The sequence below is a fragment of the Heterodontus francisci genome, chromosome 29, assembly GCF_036365525.1.
Source record: "Heterodontus francisci isolate sHetFra1 chromosome 29, sHetFra1.hap1, whole genome shotgun sequence".
In the NCBI taxonomy this organism is placed as follows: domain Eukaryota; kingdom Metazoa; phylum Chordata; class Chondrichthyes; order Heterodontiformes; family Heterodontidae; genus Heterodontus; species Heterodontus francisci.
Genome location: NC_090399.1, coordinates 15313821 through 15334440, shown reverse-complemented (window position 1 = coordinate 15334440; position 20620 = coordinate 15313821). Strand labels below are relative to the sequence as shown.

General features: G+C 42.6%; 1 protein-coding gene across 2 annotated transcripts in view; it reads right to left on the bottom strand.

Annotated features, from left to right (window-relative positions):
* LOC137346156 (natural cytotoxicity triggering receptor 3-like) overlaps window positions 1-16268 on the bottom strand; it is a 29068-nt gene extending 12800 nt beyond the window's left edge. Inside the window, exons 1-3 of one of the 2 annotated variants that reach the window (XM_068009500.1) lie at window positions 16034-16268; window positions 3950-4019; window positions 344-670 (exon numbers count right to left, since the gene is read on the bottom strand). In XM_068009500.1, the coding sequence (XP_067865601.1) occupies window positions 344-670; window positions 3950-4019; window positions 16034-16060 (424 nt within the window). In that variant the 5' untranslated portion in view covers window positions 16061-16268. Of the gene's footprint in view, window positions 1-343; window positions 671-3949; window positions 4020-15756; window positions 15966-16033 lie in introns of those variants that run through there. The other variant, XM_068009502.1, reaches the window with a different exon arrangement.
* Between the last annotated feature and the right edge of the window lie 4352 nt (window positions 16269-20620).

Here is a 20620-nt window from a genome sequence, read left to right as displayed (position 1 = left end):
AAAAAGAAATAAAAAATGTTATTTATTTATAAGTCCAGAAATGGATAGAGAGACAGGGACACAGTGAGAAACGCAAAGAAATACAAACAAGATAGACATGAGGGTGTGGGAGGTGGGGGGGGGGGGGGGGGGGGTGTGGGGGGTATGGGGGAGTGGGGTGGGGCGGGGTGGGGGGGGGGTGGTGGGGGACAGAAATAGACATTCACCGCCCGTGGGCAGAAAGACAGAGGTGGAGACAGAGGGAGAGCTGCACAACAACAGCATGAAGGAAAGGATGAAGGGAAGGTTTAAATCAGGAAACAATATCACAATGCTTTCAAGTTACAATGTTAGGTTTCCTTACGCTGTACGATAACCGAGCTTCCATTACCGACAAGCTTCTGCTTGCCCATTATATCAATCTCGCAGTAATATATGCCAGAGTCGCATTCTGTCATATTATTAATTTGGATGGATGCATCTCGTCTCAATTTGAACGCATTATAGTCGGCTTTTATTACTCTTTTCTTGTATTTCGGAGATTCAAAGTCTATGACACTATTATCTCTTCTCCAGCTGTAGGTGCCCAATCCTTCCAAACGAAAGGTGCAATTCAAAATCACACTATCACCTTGGAACACACGAACTGAAATGGGCCTTTGTATTATTTGGGAAGTAGCAGCCTCGTTATCTAGTGGTGCAGAAAGAAACACAAGCATTAATTAGCCACTGTAAATGGTTGATGCATCACCGTGAACCAGAACTATTTGGCTTAGTTGTCGCAGCATCGCCTGGTTGTTGCTTCTAAGCGTGGATTTGACACTTTAATGCAGCAACTGAGAGAGCGTTTCTCACCCTCACCCCACACCCACCCCCCCCCCCCCCCCGCCCCCTCCAAAGTAGAGAAAGTTCTCCCGGTGCGGTAGTCAAAATTTAGCCTTCAGAAAACAGCACAAAAATATATTATGAGCTATTCATCTCATTGATGTTTGTAGAACCGGGCTGTGAGCAAAGTCATTGGTGAGTTGTCCTAGAAAGCAACAAAGACTACTGTTCACTTCTTATTCATTGGCCACGAAGAGCTTTGAGATGGCTTGAGTTGTTTTAATTCCATAGTATGCTATTATTAATTCCAAAGGAAATTATTATATGAATGCTAGAAAGAAAGAAAGGAGGAGAGAAAGAACTAGAGAAAGACACAAAGAATGAACGATAGAAAGAAAAACGAATGCAAAGGAACGAAAGAAAGATGGAGAGGAAGAAAGTAAATGATGCATTCCTTATTGATTCATTAATAGTATTATCAAGTAACAGATCAATGCAATACACTTTTTATCCTTACATAGTAATCTACAGGTGTCTGATTTCCATATGGAGGAATGTATAGGGGCGGAATATGATGGGCATGCTGGTATTCCATATTAGCTCGTTGCCCAAATTCAAAAATAAGCTGTAAGATGCGCAGTAGATCACAGAACACTGTATATATCTTAAATTCATGGAAATTAAAACATTGACCCGTGTTAATTAAGGGACCTGTTCGACAATAATTATCGAGTTTTATTTACCAAACAACCATCAGAAAAAGAATTTGTCAATGAAAATATGGTCATTATGATGAGTTTGTGAACCTGTTCGAACCTCTGTTCAAATATTGAAGCCATGCACACTTCGCTCTTGTAAACATTAATGTTATACCAGGTTTTCTGCATACTGCGGACTTCAATCGAGGATCAACTTTTTAACACCATGCCAATAAATAAATCAATCCCGTTTACTTCCTTGATGTGAAGATTATTATCTCGTATCCCAACCGTACTTAATGGCGTGATTATTTCCTTTAGCTGCTCACCTCAAAACAAAATATAGCTATGTTGAGATATATTGGATGTGAGTAAAATATATTTATTGTAATGATCTCATACATAAAAAACCTCATCATTAGTTTTCCACGAATTCCCGAGGATGATTTATTCATTTAAGTTCAATAAGGTTGAGGCATAGAAATGATAGATTTTCAGGTGTATGTGGCATCATTGAGCAAATATTATGAACAGTAGTATTCAACTAACAAGCAAGACATATAAATCTGATCGCTACCCGAAATATGTGTCCACAATATTTCTAACACCAGTAAAACCATTCTTCCAGGAGCAACAATAGAGTGTTATAGTTATTATGCTTAAATTTGGTACATGTGGCTGCAGATGTTTTGGGCAAAGTAATTCAGTGATTGTATTGGCTGATTTTGCAAATATATTAATACAGTTGCATAATGGCACCGAATGTTAATTCCAAAAATACCAGCGCATTTGGAGTCCAATGTTGATTTGAACTGTTACTACCAGACGTCTGAAGTTGGATATAACGGGATATTATTACCGGTAGTGCTCTGCAAATCCTGAGTTAAAACATATCTCGATGCTAAATTCAAGGTTGGATTAAGAGATTATTAGGAAATGTATGGCTCTGTAGTGTGTGGTTAATGGAATCATTTACATCAATCATTTGTGTAAAGTATGCATCTGTTTGGTTGCATTGCGAGAAGTAAATTAAATAAATCTGGAGTGATAATTTTAATGATATATTTAGTCCTGGTGAGACCATATCCGGAGTGCTGTCTTTGTTCACTGTATCAAAAAGGCTATTTCAGTAATTTCAAGAGGTACACAGAAGGGGTGCATGGTTGACCCCTGAACTTAAGGGAATGACTTGTGAGGAAATATTGATGATCTTGGGCTGTTCCCAGGAACGCACACCGAGATAAACGTCAACTGTTGCTGGAGGACCATCAACTGGGTGAAAGGCGCACTTTGGTCTGCCTGAAACTTGCTGGTCTTCCAGTGCAAAGAGTTGTCCACGACCGAGTGCTACAGACTGGCACATTCCAAGGTCCAAGATTACGTGCTGAGGGATGCACTAAAGCTTGGGCAACTGCCGCTAAGGCTCAATGGGGAAAGGCCACTGTGTAAGGCTCTCCCGCCATAATATACTGAGGGGCTGGAACCTATGTAAAACCCAAAGTGCTGTATGCACCAAAATGTTTATGCTGTGTAATGCAAATGTACTTTGCATATAAAATGGAATGGCAAGAATTGTGAGACACTCTGTATCGAAGGAATCTGATCTCTATTGCACTTTCAGAAATGTAAAATTTGAACTGTTTTTGTATTTTTTTTTCAAATTTCTGGAAAAAAGATTGATGATATTAGGATTTTTTGATAAGAATATCTGAACAAGATCTGATGGAACTATTTAAAATTATAAAAGAATTGGACAAATCGAACCCAAGTAAGCTTGTCTGTCAGTTACAGGATTTTAGCATATTTACAAATTAAAAATAGCAGAAGAAAATAGGAAATGAGGGAGGACGTTATTTATTATGAGTGCTAAAGACGTGGAACTGGTTAGTCGTAGAGGTGGTGGAACAAGAAAACTTAATAGGTTTCAAGAAGACCTATAAATTTCTTGTCAACAATTAAGATTCAGGAATATCAGAAACGCACTAAGGGAATATTATGGCTAGCTGGGCTAAATGAACCGGCAGTCTCCTCCTGCTGTTACTACGTTGGATGCACTCCTTCATTTCCAGAAATAACAAACCTGCTAACAAACATGCCTAGCAATTGTTTACTCTAGTTCCATATCGGTAACGAAGCAAAGCAGGCATTTGGGGAAAAGCAGGAACAACAAGTGAAATGCCGTTAAGAAGATGCGTCTATGGTGAATTAATCACTTTCGTGCCTAAAAGCATTACAAAATGTACTCATTTGGGGATAATTACAAAAACATTAAAACTAATGTTGCAACTGGTATTGATTTATGCCACCGCTATAGACAATATAGGAACTTGTTAAGCCATGCATCTCTAGTATTTAAAAAAAAATACTTGCAATCATTCATTTAGTCTGATTAATGATCATGGTTTTCTTATAATATTTAAACAATAAAATTGGGACAATTCACTTACCCGCTAGAAAGATTGAAATCAGAAGGAAAACAGAGGTTGTTGTCCACCGTTCTATCGCCATTGGTACAGACTGGTTTGAAACAGGAAAACAAATTTCGTTAGTCTGAATTGCAGCGTGAGATAAGATCAGCCTTTAGCGTGGGACAGTGTTGAGCTTTCGACACGAATTGGTACAGCATGAACCGCGGTTTGCTGGTCCTCATGCAACGTAGGTTTGTAGAACATTGTTGATTGAGAGGCCCGCATCTGACAGGATGTGAAGCGTTAACGAAATTAACGAGCCTGCCCAAGAACGGAAGTAGTAAAGTGGCGAGATAAATATGAGTTCCAGTTCTAATTTCTGAGAGCTGAAGCAAAATACTGGACATTCTGATAAGCAAACCTGCTTAGCAGCGGGTATGAACTCCATGGAAATTCCCCCAGACTTCCAATCCTCTTGTAGTAAAGGGAATATTGCGCATTCAGCACTTCATCATTTATGATGAAGTGCTCTGCTCTGCAATCTTAGAGGTGGCTATAATTCAAAGTGGTCTGGGGTTTGGCTATTAACCCGCTCACATCTGTAAAATATACATCCTTGCATTTACAAATGCAAACGAGGCTATGAACATACTACAGTTTTTGTCATCACATATGAAAGTGCACCAAATTAGATTGGTTTTAAACGGAATGCCAAACTAAATACAATATATCGCAGGGTTTTACATACATAAAAGGAAGAAGGACGATAAAGAATATTAAAGCCATTGTTCGTCCTTTTTATCCTGCAGCAGTAAATAAAATTAAAACAACACGTGTGCTGCGACGAGGCTGTAGTCAGCAGAGATCATGTTGGATTATTACACTAGAAACGATTGCAAAAAAACATTCATGTTGTTGTTTTCCTGTTATGTGGTTGTTATCAGGCAAGCTGGATTGCATTAATTTATACAACTGCATTGCAGATCAAGACCCGTTTCTTGGTGTGTTGTTTACGCCTAGGTGCAATCATCACCTGATCTAAATAAACATACACAGTCCGAATAGCTGTGTACTGGCTGATGTATGCACTACGTGACCCTATTCTTGAAAGGAGCTACTGAACTCTTTAGCTTAACTGCCAATGCCAGCTGATTCACGCGCACTCTGTAACCTCAAACGTCATTGCACCTAAGAGTAGCAAAATTACATTCAAGTAACTAGAGAATCTATACAGCACAGAAACAGGCCTCACGACCAATCGTGCCTATATATTTAATCCCTTATGAATGCTACTTTTAAACCTTCATCCACCACCCTTTCAGGCAGCGCATTCCAGATCTTAATAACTGACGGCATAAAAATGAATTTCTTCATTTCCACATTGGTTCCTTTGCCAATCATTTTATATTTGTGTTCTCTGGTTACGGGCCTTCTGCCAGTGGAAATAATTTCCCCATATTTATTCTCTCAAAACCACTTACAATTTTCAACACATCTATTAAATCTCCCTTAACAGTCTCTGCTCTAAGAAGAACAGTCCTTGCTTCTCAACCCTCTCCATATAACTGAAGTTTGTAAACTCTGAAGTCTGATAGAATTTTGCATTAAGTTTGAAAGTGATGTAGCTCAATCTGAAACTAGGGCCTTAAATCTAAACAAAGGTATGAGGATAGACAGGCAATGGCTAGCATTTGAAGAATTAATACATGGTTTACAACAAATTTACATTCCCTTGAGACACAAAAAAACAACAGGAAAGGTAACCCAAGCACGGCTAACAAGAGATGCATTACTTCAAAGGAAGAGGCTTATAAAATTGCCAAAAAAGTAAGTCTGACGATTCGGAGCATTTTAGATTGAAGCAAAGGAGGACCAAAAAAGTGATAAAGAAAGAGAAAATAGAACATGAAAGTAAACTAGTGAGAAACATAAAAATGGAATGTAAAAGCTTCTACAGGTATGTAAAAAGGAAACGATTAGCAAAGACAAATGTGGGCCCACTACAGGTAGAGACAGGGTATTTTATAATGGGGAATAAGGAAATGGCAGAGAAGCTAAAGAAATACTTTGCGTCTGTCTTCATGGAGGAAGATACAACAAACCTCCCAGGAATACCAGAGAATTAAGGGACGAGTGAGAATGAGGAACTGAAATAAATTAGTATTCGTAAAAAAGTATTATTGGACAAATTAATGGGATTGAACGTGATAAATCCCCTGGGCCTGATGATCTACATGCCAGAGTGTTGAAAGAGGTGGCTGGAGAGGTGGATGCACTGGTGGGCATTTTGCAAAATTCTACAGATTCTGGTATGGGGGGCAGTGGGGGGTGGGTGGTGGTGGTAGTGGTGGTGGTGGGGGGGGGGGGGGGCGGGGGGGAGGGTTCGTGCAGATTGGAAGGTAGAAAATGCAACCCCACTATTTAAGAAAGGAGGGAGAGAGCAAACAGGGAACTACAGACATGTTAGCCTGACGTCAGTAGGAGGGGAAATGCTAGAATCTATTATAAAGGTTTTGATAACTGGACACTGAGAAAATAATGGTAAGATTGGGAAGTGTCAACGTGGATTTATGAGAAGGAGTTTATTGAGATGTAAATAGCAGAATTTATAAGGCAGAACCAGTGGGTGGCATGTTTTTGGATTTTCAGAAGGCTTTCGATAAGGTCCCACACAGGAGGTTAGTAAGCAAAATTAGAACACATGGGATGAGGGATAATATGCTGGCATGGATAGAGAATTGGTTAACAGGCAAAAAAGAGGGAATAGGAAACAATGGGTCATTCTCAGGGTGGAACGCTGTGACTAGCAAGGTATAGCATGGATCAGTGCTTCGGCCCCAGCTATTCAAAATCTATATCAATGATTTGGATATGGGGACTAAATGCAATATTTCCAAGTTTGCTGATGATACAAAACTAAGTGGGAATGTGAGTTGTGAGGAAGATGCAAAGAGGATTCAAGGGAATTTGGACAGGCTAAGTGAATGGCAAGAGCATGGCAAAAGGAAAAAAATGTGGAAAATATGAAGTCAACCACTTTGGTAGAAAAACAGAAATGCATAGTATTTCTTAAATGGTGAAAGATTGGGAAGTGTTGAACTCCAAAGGGACCTGGGTGTCCTTGTTCATAAGTCACTGAAAGCTAACATGCAGGTGCAGCCAGTAATTAGGAAGGCAAATGATATGTTGGCCTTTATTGTAAGAGGATTTGAGTTCAGGAATAAAGAAGTCTTGCTGAATTGTATAGAGCCTTGATGAGACTGCACTTGGAGTATTGTGTATGGTTTTGGTCTCATTATCTAAGGAAGGATAGACTTGCCATAGTGGGATTGCAACGAAGGTTCACCAGACTGATCCCTGGGATGGTAGGAGTGTCCGATGAGGAGAGATTGCGGAGACTGGGCCTATATTCTCTCGAGTTTAGAAGAATGAGAGGTGATCTCATTGAAGCATACAAAATTCTTACAGGGCCCCCCTGGCTGGGGGAGGGGTGGAGTGGGAGGGGGGAGGTGGTGGGTTCGAGAACCAGGGGACACAGTCTCAAAATAAGAGGTTGGACATTTAGGACTGAGATGAGGAGGAAGTTCTTCGCTCAGAGGGCAGTGAATCTTTGGAATTCTCAACTCCAGAGGGCCTTGGAGGCTCAGTCATTGAGTATATTTAAGACAGAGATCAATAGATTTCTAGCTATTAAAGATATAAAGGGATATGGGTAGAGTGATCTAGTTGAATGGTGGAGTAGAATAGAGGGGCCGAATGGCCTACTCCTGCTCCTATTTCCTATTTCTTATGGTCCTACGTCCCCACATTACAGGTAGTTCAATAGTAAATGAAGCGAGAGTGACTGCCCTTGACATCACGGCAGAATTTGACTGAATATGGCATCAATGCGCCCCAGCAAAACTGAAGTCAATGGGAATCAGGGGGAAAACCCTCCACTGATTGGAGTCATAGCTAGTGCAAAGGAAGATGGTTGTGGTTGTTGGAGGTCAATCATCTGAGCTCCAGGACAATAATGCAGGAGTTCCTCAGAGTAGTGTCCTAGGCCCAACGATCTTCAGCTGCTTCATCAATGATCTTCCTTCAATCATAAGGTCAGAAGTGGGGATGTTCGCTGATGATTGCACAATGTTCAGCACCATTTGTGACTCCTCAGATACTGAAGCAATCCGTGTAGAAATGCAGCAAGACCTGGACAATTGCCAGGCTTGGGCTGTGAAGTAACAAGTAACATTCGTGCGACACAAGTGTCAGGCAATGACCATCTCCAACAAGAGAGAATCTAACTATCTCCCCTTGACATTCAATGGCATTACCATCGCTGAATCCCCCACTATCAAATGCATAGGGGCTACCATTGACCAGAAACTGAACTGGAGTAGCCATATAAATACGGTGGCTACAAGAGCAGGTCAGAGGTTAGGAATCCTGCGGTGAGTAACTCACCCCCTGACTGCCCAAAGCCTGTCCAGCATCTACAAGGCATAGGTCAGGATTGTGATGGAATACTCTCTACTTGCCTGGATGGGTGCAGCTCCAACAACACTCAAGAAGCTCGAAATCATCCAGGACAAAGCAGCCCGCTTGATTGGCACCCCATCTACAATCATTCACTCCCTGCACCACAGACGCACAGTGGCAGCAGTGTGTACCATCTACAAGATGCACAGCAGCAATGCACCAAGGCTCCTTAGACAACACCTTCCAAACCCGCGACCTCTACAAATTAGAAAGACAAGACCAACAAATGCATGGGGACACCACCACCTGCAAGTTACCCTCCAAGTCACACACCATCCTTACTTGGAACTATATCGCCGTTACTTCACTGTCGCTGGGTCAAAATCCTGGAAATCCCTTCCTAACAGCACTGTGGGTGTACCTACCTCCAATGGACTGCAGCGGTTCAAGAAGGCAGCTCACCACCACCTTCTCAAGGGCATTTAGGGTTGGGCAATAAATGCTGGCCTCGCCAGCACCACCCACATCCCATGAATCCATACAAAATGCATTGGCAGCGTTCAGGGAAATCTCCTCTGCACCCTCTACAAGTCCGTGTCGTCCTTCCGAAAGTGTGGTGCGCAGAATTTGATGCAATACTCTAATGTAGGCCTAAGCAGCAATTTGTAAAGCTTTTGTGTAACTTCCGTTCTTTTGTTCTATATGTCTCCATTTATAAATCCAACAATCTCAGAGCCTTGAATACATCCCATCCGGGCCAGGTGATTTTTCTGCTTTAGCACTGCTCACCTTTGAAGTACGTCCTCTTTATCTGTTTTATTCTGCCAATTATTGCACATCCCTCCGCTTTAGTGTGACATAGGCATCAACCTCTCTTTTGTGAAGACATATGCAAAGTAGTCATTGAGGACCTCAGCGAAACCCACTGCCTCCACAGGAATATCTCCTATTGGTCCCTAATTGACCCAATCCTCCCATTGAATATCATTTTACTAATTGATTCTTTCTATAAGATTTAGTACTCCCTTTTATTTTATCTGCCCATCTACTTTCATGCACACTCTTTGTCCTCTTACTGTTCTCCTCGCATTTTCGGTATTTTGTTTGACTCTCTATATTATGAACATTTATCATAGGCTTCCTTATTCTGTTTTATTTTAATCTCAATATCTTTGGTCATCCAGGCAACTATAGCTTTGGATATCCTCCCTTCCCCCTTATTGGAATGTGTTCAGTTTGTGTCCGAGCTATATCCCTTGAAGGCCCCATATTGCACATTTAATTTACAGAAAACGAGACAAGGAGGGCGAGGCCCAATCTGGTAGCTGTGCCCTTCCACACATGGTTAGCTGAAATAGTGTATAACTACTGAACCACTGTTGCTAGTGGATACTAAAGTCCCAACCTAGTTCATTCTGTGCTCTTGTTTTCCACAGTGCTTCTGAAAAATTGTTTCCCATGTGAAGGAGTAGCTAGTTGCCAATTTAAAGGTGGTCTGTGGTAATCAGCAGGTGCCCTTGCTTCGCCTGAAACCATGAAACCTCTTGTGGGGTCCAGAGTCAACCCCGAAGTATCCCAGGCCACCACCACACAAATTGATACTATTGTGACCCCAGCTCTGTTAATCGGAACATACCCAGGGATGTTGGCTGAAGGACATGCTTGTGAGAGTCCGTCAATGTCACGAGTTCTGTAATATTGATGAAGAAGATTTTAGGAGATTGCATGGACTGGGATAGCTGAATGCTATTCTGATCCAATGTGTGGTGCATTGCCGATGGGTTATTTCATGTTTGTCTTCATTGTTCTGTTATATCTGCTCTACAACACAATGGCCCCGATACTGCATATCAGAGAGCACGAAGAGAAAACGACTCTTTTGTGGAATTGCAATCAGATGTAGACCAGACCTGGTGGACGTGATAGGTTCTCTTTACTGAACGGCATCAGTGGTGGAAACAAGAACAGAAATGTACTCGAGGACGATATGGAGAAATTGCCCAGAACTAGCTATAGAAAAGGAATTGATTTGGTGGTGGTGGTGCATGTGGGGGACATGGTGATGGGAGTGTATTAGAACAGCGAACATGGGTCCCTGGGATTTAGTAATTAGTCAAAGAGAAGACGGCAGAAGTTCCTGTCATATTTCTAAATCCATGTGAAATATCTAAATAGTACCTTTTGGTTGAGAGTTGCTAATTTAACACTTTCGTTGATGCTAGGAAATCTAGATAAGCCATGTAGCCCAGGTAGTCTAGTATCCGTTGTTGCAATAAATCAATCATAAATCCAGCTAAAAGTAAGTAAACATCAAAAATGTACGTGTTACTCAAAATCTCGAAATTTGCTGATGACATAACAGTGTGGAGTAATGTAAAGGAGGTCACAGATAGCTTGTCAGAAGGGGCAACCAAGTGGAAGGCGTAACGATGTGGATGCATGAGGAAAACTATTTTTGAAGGGGAAAAAAAAGGAATAGGAACAAAGGCAAAATACTGTGGATGCTGGAAATCTGAAATAAAAACAGAAAATTGCCTGAACTACTCATCTGGTCAGGCAGCATCTGTGGAAAAAGAAACAAAGCTAACATTTCAGGTTTGTGACATTTCATTAGAATTGAGAAAAGTTAGCAATGTAAAAGGTTGTGAGCAAGTGAAAATGGGGAGGGTGGGAGGGAAAAAGTGAAGGCCTGTGATAGGGTGGAGGACAGGAGAGATTAATGACAAAAGGATTCATGGTACAACGCCAAATAGAGTGTTCAGTGACTCCGCAGATACTGAAACAGTCCGTGTCCACATGCAACAAAATCTGGGCAACATTCAGGCTTGGGCTGATAAGTGGTAAGTAGCATTCGCCCCACATAAGTGCCAGGCAATGACCATCTCCAACAAGAGAGAATCTAACTATCTTTCCTTGATATTCAACGGTATTACTGCAAGTATCACCTCTATTTCGGTAACATCTACCTGAAAACTTACATTATGATCGCTGAATCCCCCAGTATCAACATTCTCGGGGTTACCATTGACAAGAAACTTAACAGGACCAGCCACATAAATACTATAGCTACAGGAGCAGGTCAGAGGTTGGGAATTCTGTGGCGAGTAACTCACTTCCTGACTCCCAAAGTCTGTCCACAAGGCACAAGTCAGGAATATCTCCACTTGTCTGGATGAGTGCAGCTCCAACAACACTCAAGAAGCACGACACCATCTAGGACAAAGCAGCTCACTTGATTGGCACCCCATCCACAAACATTCACTGCCTGCACCACTGACACACAGTGGCAGCAGTGTGCACCATCTACAAGATGCACTGCAGCACCGTGCCAAGAGTTCTTCGACAGCACCTTCCAAACCCGTAACCTCTACCACCTAGAAGAACAAGGGCTGCAGATGTATGGGAACACCACCACCTGCAGGTTCCCCTCCAAGCCACACACCATCATGACTTGGAACTGTCCGTTCCTTCACCGTCAATGGGTCAAAAACCTGGAACTCCCTTCCTAATAGCATTGTGGGTGTACCTACACCAGACGGACTGCAGCGGTTCAAGCAGGGAACTCACTGGCACTTTCTCAAGGTCAAATAGGGACGGGCAATAAATGCTGGCCTTGCCAGTGATGCTCACATACCATGAAAGAATAAGAAAAGGGACAAGTAAAGAAGCAAAAAGATGTGTCTCGATGAGGTGTGAATGGTATGATAGCAGTAGTCCAGACGCAAAGTAAAAGGATTAAGAAACAAAAGAAAACACCCAAAAAGCAAAAACAAAATCACGGAACAAAATGAACCTGAGGAATGGGAGCATATACTCAGTGGAAAGACGCCCATGATGTGGATGATCATCGACAACTCGAATTGAAATGTACAATTACCTGAAAGTTCTAGTGCTAGGAGCTAAAGTCAGGAAAAAAAAAAAACTAACAGCATTTCCAAGTTTATAAGGAGGGGCATAGAGCACAAGGTTAAACAATTACCCATACATTTATGCAAAACATTGACCAGGCCACAGTTATAATATCTCCTTATAGAAATTGAATACAGAGAGAACCCGCAGCTTAGGCTTACCAGCACGATGCTATGAAGGAGAAATTATAATGATATGGAGAGGCTTGAGAAAGCGGGGTTCTATCTAATGGGATAGAGAAGGCTGAGGGAATTTAATAGGGATTTTTAAAACAAAAGATTCTGGAAAGGAAGTATACTATTTTCTCTGGTTGCAGAGTCAGTGCGAAGGATTCAGTCATTTAAAATTGTCATTAAGAGAGTGAGGTGAGCAAAGTTCTTCACACAACACGTTTTTGGAGCATCAATTGCTTTGTCCCCAGAAGTAGCTGAAGCAACAGCAATAACATCTTATGAAGGAACATTGGATACATATTTGAATCACAGATATATACAGGGCTGTGGGAGAGAAAACTGGCAGTAGGATAAGATTTGCACCTCTCTTACAAAGTGACTGCAAAAAGACGATGGGCAGAACGCCTCCTTCTATACTGCAACATAGAAATTTACAACACGGAAGGGGACCATTTGGCCCATCGTGTCCGCGTTGGCCGGCAAGTACTCATTCAGCCGAATCTCGCTTTCCAGCTCTTGATCTGTAGCCTTGTAGCTTACGTCACTTCTAGTGCATATCCAAGTACTTCTTAAAATCTTATGCGAGTTTGTGCCTGTACCGTCCTTTCAGGCAGTGAGTTTCAGAACCCCAAAACCCTCTGGATGAAAAAGTTTCTCCTCGAATCCGCTCTAAACCTCCTATCTGTTGCCCTAAATCAATGCCCCCTAGATATGGACCCCTCAACCAAGGGGATCAGGGCTCTCCTATCCACTCTATCTAGACCTCCCATTATTTTATACACTTCGATTAGGTCTCCCCTCAGCCTCCTCTGTTCCAACGAAAACAGCCCTATCCGATCCAATCTTTCCTCATAAATAAAATTCTCCAATCGAGGCAGCATCCTCGTAAATCTCCTCTCTTTGGTGCATTCACATTTTCCTGTCGTGTAGTGACCAAAACTATAGCAGTACTTCGGTTGTGTACTAACTAGTGTTTTATACAGTTCCAGCATAGTCTCCAACCTCTTATATTCTATGCCTGGGCTAATAAAGGCAAATATCCCGTATGCCTTCTTGACCACCTTATTTACCAGTCCAGCCACCTTCAGGGATCTGTGGACATGCACTCCAAGGTTCCTCTGCTCCTCTACACTTCGCAGAATCCTACCATTTATTGTATATTCAATTGCCTTGTTAGCAATTCCAACATGCATAACCTCACATTTCTCCAGATTGAATTCCATTTGCCACTGTTCTGCCTGACTAGTCCATTGATATCTTCCTGTAGTCTACAGCTTTCTTCTTCATTATTAATCACATGGCCATTTTTTATATCGTCTGCAAAATTCTTAATCTACCCCCTATATTCAAGTTCAAATTGTAGATATATATCAAAGAAGTAAGGCACCTGATACTGAGCCCTGCAGAACCCCAATAGAAACAGCCTTCCAGTAACAAAGCGTGTTATAATTCCTTACCCAGATATTTAGACAGGATGTGAAAAGAAAAGATCGAACTGTTCTTCGCGCATAAGAAGTAACTACAAATCAGACACCAGGTTCTTAAAATCACTTCCAATTTAGTTTTAGATTGTACATTATGTGGTGTCGTCAATTGTCCATTGCTGGAGAAAACAACTAATATACTGGAGGTGGCGCTTTAGTACGGATTAGTTCGTACAAGAAATCAATCTAAAAACATTGATATCCCTTAAAATTAGTACTTAAATGGAACATTATAGCGAATGTAAAGTTATAAAATTGTTTACACTTTCTATCATTCTATTTCTCCGTCTATCCTGCGTCGCTCTGTCTACCTGTCGGTTTGAGGTTCATCTACCGCTCTATTTATCTAGCTAGCCAGGTATCTAACTAATAAATCTCATTGATAAATACTTGTAATGAACTCTCATTAGTTTATAACGATAGTTCAGCAACTTTTTTTCGCTTTGTACAAAGGGAAAATTATATTCTTACAAATGATGGGACTTTAGAAGTACGGCGCAAGCAATCCAGAAACGCAATTGAACTAAGTGAATTTGGCAGATAACCTTGTAATATCTCCAAAAGCGATCGATTGGTTTCTGTATTCCAAACGTTGTAGTTTTAAATTAAATTTTAACTGCTTAGAGAGCTCCATAGAACAAATTTCCTGTCTAAAGGAACGTACTTAGAATATTGCGTGCAATTCTGGTCGCCACACTACCAGAAGGACGTGGAGGCTTTGGAGAGGGTACAGAGAGGTTTACCAGGATGTTGCCTGGTCTGGAGGGCATTAGCTATGAGGAGAGGTTTGATAAACTCGGATTGTTTTCACTGGAACGACGGAGGTGGAGGGGCGACATGCTGGAGGTTTATAAAGTTATAAGCGGCATGGACAGAGTGGATAGTCAGAAGCTTTTTCCCATGGTGGAGGAGTCAGTTACTAGGGGACATAGGTTTAAGGTGCGAGGGGCAAAGTTTAGAGGGGATGTGCGAGGCAAGTTCTTTACACAGAGGGTGGTGAGTGCCTGGAACTTGTTACCGGGGGAGGTGGTGGAAGCAGGTACCATAGAGACGTTTAAGAGGCATCTAGACAAATATATGAATAGGTTGGGAATAGAGGGATACGGACCCCGGAAGTGCAGAAGGTTTTAGTTTAGGCAGGCATCAAGATCGGCGCAGGCTTCGAGGGCCGAATGGCCTGTTCCAGTGCTGTACTGTTCTTTGTTCTTTGTTCTTTGTAAGAATACAAATATGACGATTGGATGATAATGAACTTGAGGGCATGGAACCCTGTTGAATAAGAATCTAGCGGTGCATGGTTTTCGGCAGTGTTCAAGTATTATTTGGAAGGAATTGGTCACATCTACTTTGTTTATTTTGAATATTAAATTTGCATCTGTCAAACTTAAGGTATTACAGCGTGGTAATTACAGTCTGTCATATTATGACAGGAACACTTAACGCGCTCGGACCAAACTACTCGTCCCCCTGTTTTAGCAGAAGAGGTAATGCAGTTGAAAGAAAAACAGAAAGAGGAACTGGCATTAACATATAAAGTATGTTACGATACCCACATATGAAGCATCCTGTAGAATTAATTTCGACCCTTACCTAACAAAAGTATAGGGAGATAATTCTACCGGTCTTTGCGCCACGTGGTAGACAGAGAGCCAAAATTATCCTCTGATAATTTTTCTGATTTACTGCATTATTCCAGAGAGATTTTGAAATTTCGCTAGAAAGAGTAAACCTGTGAAATATTCCGACAGTGCTTCCAAAGCCAGGTTAAATCACCCACCCCACCCCAACCATAGTAACAGCGTAGTTACTTAACAATTACCTTCTGTGTGAAAAGTCTAAACACAAGCTGCACTTTAAAGTTCTGTTGAATATCCTCCTTTCAAAATAGGATTGACTTGTACCGAAAACCAGGCCTCTGAGAGTGCTCAAAACATCCTATTGTGGGTATAAACATCTTAAAAACACAGGAACAGCACGAATCTTTACTGATTAACTCTGGTTTGCCCAAATGTTTAATCTAAATTCCAAATAGATTATCCGGTCAACGAAATGATCTGCGCCATGGTTACTAAACTGATTTTAAACAGAATTTTGACCTGATAATTTCCTTGCGAGTTGCTCATTAGTAAATCGATCTATATCTCCGCTGCGGTCCGTGGTTGGAGCCTGAATGACTTGATCGCTTCAATAATTCAACGTTAACAGTGTGGAGGCAGTTGCTGTTTTCTAATGCTTCAACGGGATTGTTGCAAGATTTAAATTCCTCTGGTGTGCCAGATGGTATGCATCATCATGATTGTCTCATCCACACCTGCTCCGCCAGTGCTGACGGTTTGCTCGACTGAGAGGGGTTTTGTTTTTACAAAGGAAACGATATTACAAAGGAAAACCTCACTGCATTTACCCGCTGCCCTTCTATACTTGCCATCCAGACAAACGTGGACGACAACAATGGCTGTCATAGCTCAATAAAGCAAGGCGCACCTCTCGAATCCGAATTCCAATCCCCTCTTCTTTCCAGTGACGGTTAACCTAAATATCAGATCTCGGTGAAATAGGTATAACCCCGCACCAACCCCATAACAAGCAAATATTATAGTCACATCGCCAGTCTGATGAATAGACACAGTAAGATGAACGTAGTTGTGCAGTTGCACCAACATCTGTGAAGAGTACACCCAAATTAATGCCCCATGTGCAGTTTTGAGATAGATATCCAATGGAGACATTAAATATACTTTATCACTATTATTTGCTTACATTTGTACAATTGAAGAGGCAACTAGAATCTGGAACAGATGGGTTAGCAGATGGGTTAACTGTAGTAGTTGGCTTTTGGCCTGAACAGCAAAGTCAAGTTTCTGAATATAGGTTTCGTTTTTGGATTGTAAGGAAATTTTATATATTTATTTAAACTTCTAGCTGCATGACTAAAACTCGATCTTTAGAGCAACAGGTTGTAATTTGATGGAGAAGCAGGAAAAATGCAACTAAAAGGAACGTTCGTTACTGTTAGAAAATCGCAAATGTCTTTATGAATTACTTTTACATCATGAAGGACATGGAGGAAACCTTCTCCCATGCAATTAAACTGATTAACAAATAATCTAGCATTCCAAAAGAAGAAAGTGGAGAAAACGCAGATATTAGAAAATCTGTGATAAAATCGAAAATTGTGGGACATGCAGAACCGTCAACCCATTATTTAGAAGAAAGATATGGGTTGATATTTCGGTTAATGGATCTGACCAAAGGTTCCACTTGTAAGCACTAACATTTTTGGTTAATTTTCAGCTGCTGTTTGATCTACTGTACTATACTCGCACTTTCTATTTTTATACGCCAATAATCTAGGCCCTGAGGTTATATTGTGTGATGCTAGAAGCACGATGGTCTAAATTCTCTCTCCATTAACTGAACAGAGCAGCTTAAAGTAAGTGCGTAACACGGACTTGTACTAGAAAGCAAGGAGAGGATTTGCACAAAGCCAAGATGCTCTTCAGGCTTACAAGGAAACTTAGCTGCAGCGCCACTACTTGATGAAGGTTGTATTTTGCAGTGCGACAAGTTCATACACGCAGTTTCTATTATAGGACACAGACCTGAGCTTGCCTGTTATGCAGTTGGCGTAGCCGTCCAGTCCGAGTTCCAGTTTGATCACACCACCGTCTATTGGGCCTCTACATCTTCCACTAAAGCGGCTTACTATATCATTCTTAAAGACACATGCTTCTGTTTTCGGTTACCAACTGCCTCTCTAAACAATTGATATCGGAGTTAAAAGGGTTAAACTATCAGGATAGGTTGTATAGACTAGGCTTGCATTCGCTCAAGTATAGAAAGTGAAGCGGTGATCTAACTGAAGTGTTTAAGGTAATGAAAGGAGATGAAAGGGTAAATAGGGAGAAACTATTTCCTCAGGTGGGAAAGTCCAGAAAAGGGGCATGAGAATAAAATTAGAGCTGGACTGTGCAGGGGTGATGTCAAGTGCATTCCTTTACCAAAAGGCTGCTTAGGATTGGGGTCAATTGATTCTTCTTATGTTGGAAAATTAAAGCTTACGGAACCGAGGCAAGTTAAGGTACAAGTGAGCCATGATACTTACCTGGCAAGGGAGAAACCATGATCCTGTCCTGGGTACTTTTTGAGCAAATGGCTATAACCAATTCTAGAGCTTCAGGCCAGGGAGTGCGTAACAGCGTTCGGGTGGTTGTGAAGGATAAGGATGTAGGTGTACCATTTGACCGTACCTTCCTCATCAAGAGAATCCTCATCCATTGCTCTGGATTCCAAGCTGCAGACATCTTCTGCCTGCAGGACCTCCCCAGCAGTGGATATTTCGATGTGACATTTAAGAACGTGGTTAGATTCATCAAGTTCCTAAAGGTCTTCAAAAAGAAGGGGAACCAGGCGCCGCTGTCCATTCTCACAGTGGAGCCACTCTTCACAATGCCGACACAACGTGATTGGCTGGTGACAATTACACACAGTGGCGCAGTGTTTAGCACCGCAGCCTCACAGCTCCAGGGACCCGGGTTCGATTCCGGGTACTGCCTGTGTGGAGTTTGCAAGTTCTCCCTGTGTCTGCGTGGGTTTTCTCCGGGTGCTCCGGTTTCCTCCCACAAGCCAAAAGGACTTGCAGGTTGATAGGTAAATTGGCCGTTATAAATTGTCACTAGTATAGGTAGCTGGTAGGGAAATATAGGGACAGGTGGGGATGTTTGGTAGGAATATGGGATTAGTGTAGGATTAGTATAAATGGGTGGTTGATGTTCGGCACAGACTCGGTGGGCCGAAGGGCCTGTTTCAGTGCTGTATCTCTAATCAAAATCTAATCTAATTAAATTCACCGCTACAACCCCCATGTTCCTTTCGTGGATGCACTCACCTTGCTAGCCAGGTACATCGAGGTGGCTGGCGGCAGCACTGATGTCAGGGACTCGTTTGGGATTTGGACAAGTACGTGGCAGGTCAAGGTGACCTTGAAGGTCGATGCCAATGCAGCCATCATCCACCCTCCCTCCAGCTTCACTATCAGGGGAAATCGAGGCTTCTTAGTCTGTGCGGAGCAGCCCAGAGTTTGTTGCACCTGTGGCAAATCTGGTCACATGGCAGCAAACTGCAGTACCGTCGACTGCATGAACTGCTGGAAGGAAGGCCATCAGACCAAAGAGTGTAACAGAGTAAGTGCTGCAACCTGTGTGGTGAGGCAGGCCAACTCTAGAAAACCTGCCCCAAAAGTTGCCTCAGCTATGCTCAGGTGGCAAGGCCCAAGGAAAGGCCAGGAGAAAGAACAATGAATGCGTCTGGTGCTGGGAAGGAGGCAAGCAATCCTCTCCGTAGCAAGGAAAGCCTACCTGAGAAGGAGAAGAAAGGGAAGGCAGCTGAAACCAGCGACCCAACACATACCCTGTGCCCAGAAACCCCTCCTGCACAGACAGAATCAATGGAGGAGGAGGCAGCAGATGGGCAAACAGGTCAGTGGCAAGTGGCACAAAAGAAAACCACAAGGAAAAATCTGCCCAAAGCGGAACAGGTCACCACCCAAACCAATGGCAAGAGGAGCCTACCGTCTGAGAAAGACTACAGCAGCTCCTCTTCACTGGACAAGGACGTGTCGGAATGACCACACCTACAAAAGAAGCGGAATAACTCAAAGGAGCTGGAAGATGAAGCCTCCCAGCCCCTGGGCACTGAAAGTTGTCATGGGCCCAGCACGCCTCAAACCCAAAGCGCCAAATCTAGCAACATGACCAGTGTATCCCTGCTCCGGGACACCGAGAGCAATGACACATCTGGTGTGCTCCAGCTCCGGGAAGCTGGGAGCAGTGATGTTCTCGAGGAGGAAACAACAGCAGAGGACAGCCCAATCCTTGCTATGTACACGACCGCCCCCCCCACCCCCGATGTCACCCCAGTGGAACAAACCCTGCATGAGAAACCAGGAGGTGTTTCTGAGCCCAACAAACGTGAAACAGCATGCGTACACTATGCGTATGCAGGAACATACCAAAGGACTGGGTCTAGCAAGGACAAATGGTGTGGGAAGCAACAACTAACTTAAAAATGGGTATAAGGATTGCTTCAATTAACGTGTGTAGCATTAAATCCACTATGCGATGTGTTTCAACCTTGGACTACCTCGCCAAGGTCAAAGCCAACCTACTGTTTCTGCAGGAGTGTGAAATACCACACCTCAGCACCTACAGACAATGGTTGAGGTTGTGGTCCCACGGGCCATCGATTTGGTCAGGGGGTAATGATTCCCGTTCCTCTGGCTTAGGTATTCTGCTGCGGGGAGGTAACTTCATCATCTCCGAGGTTAAGGAGGTGGTGGGCGGTCACGTCCTCGTAGCAGATGTAATGTAGAACAATGCTCTGCTCTGGTTGATCATCGAGTACGCCCCAGTTCACTGCAGTGAGCAGCTGATCGTTTTCCAGCAGCTCCCACTGCTGCTGGCAACATCCGGGTTGGTCATCCTAGGCGGTGACTTCAACTGCATCATCAATGCAGCTGGATGATCCGGCAGTGACGACAGCAAACTGGACGCGACGTTCAGATTCCTAATAGAAACAGTAAAAGATGCCAAGCTGCACGACGTCTTCAGCAAACCTGCAGACGGAGCACAGCGTCGATACACCTGGTCAAGATCGGACAGGTCTGCCCATTCCAGGATTGACTT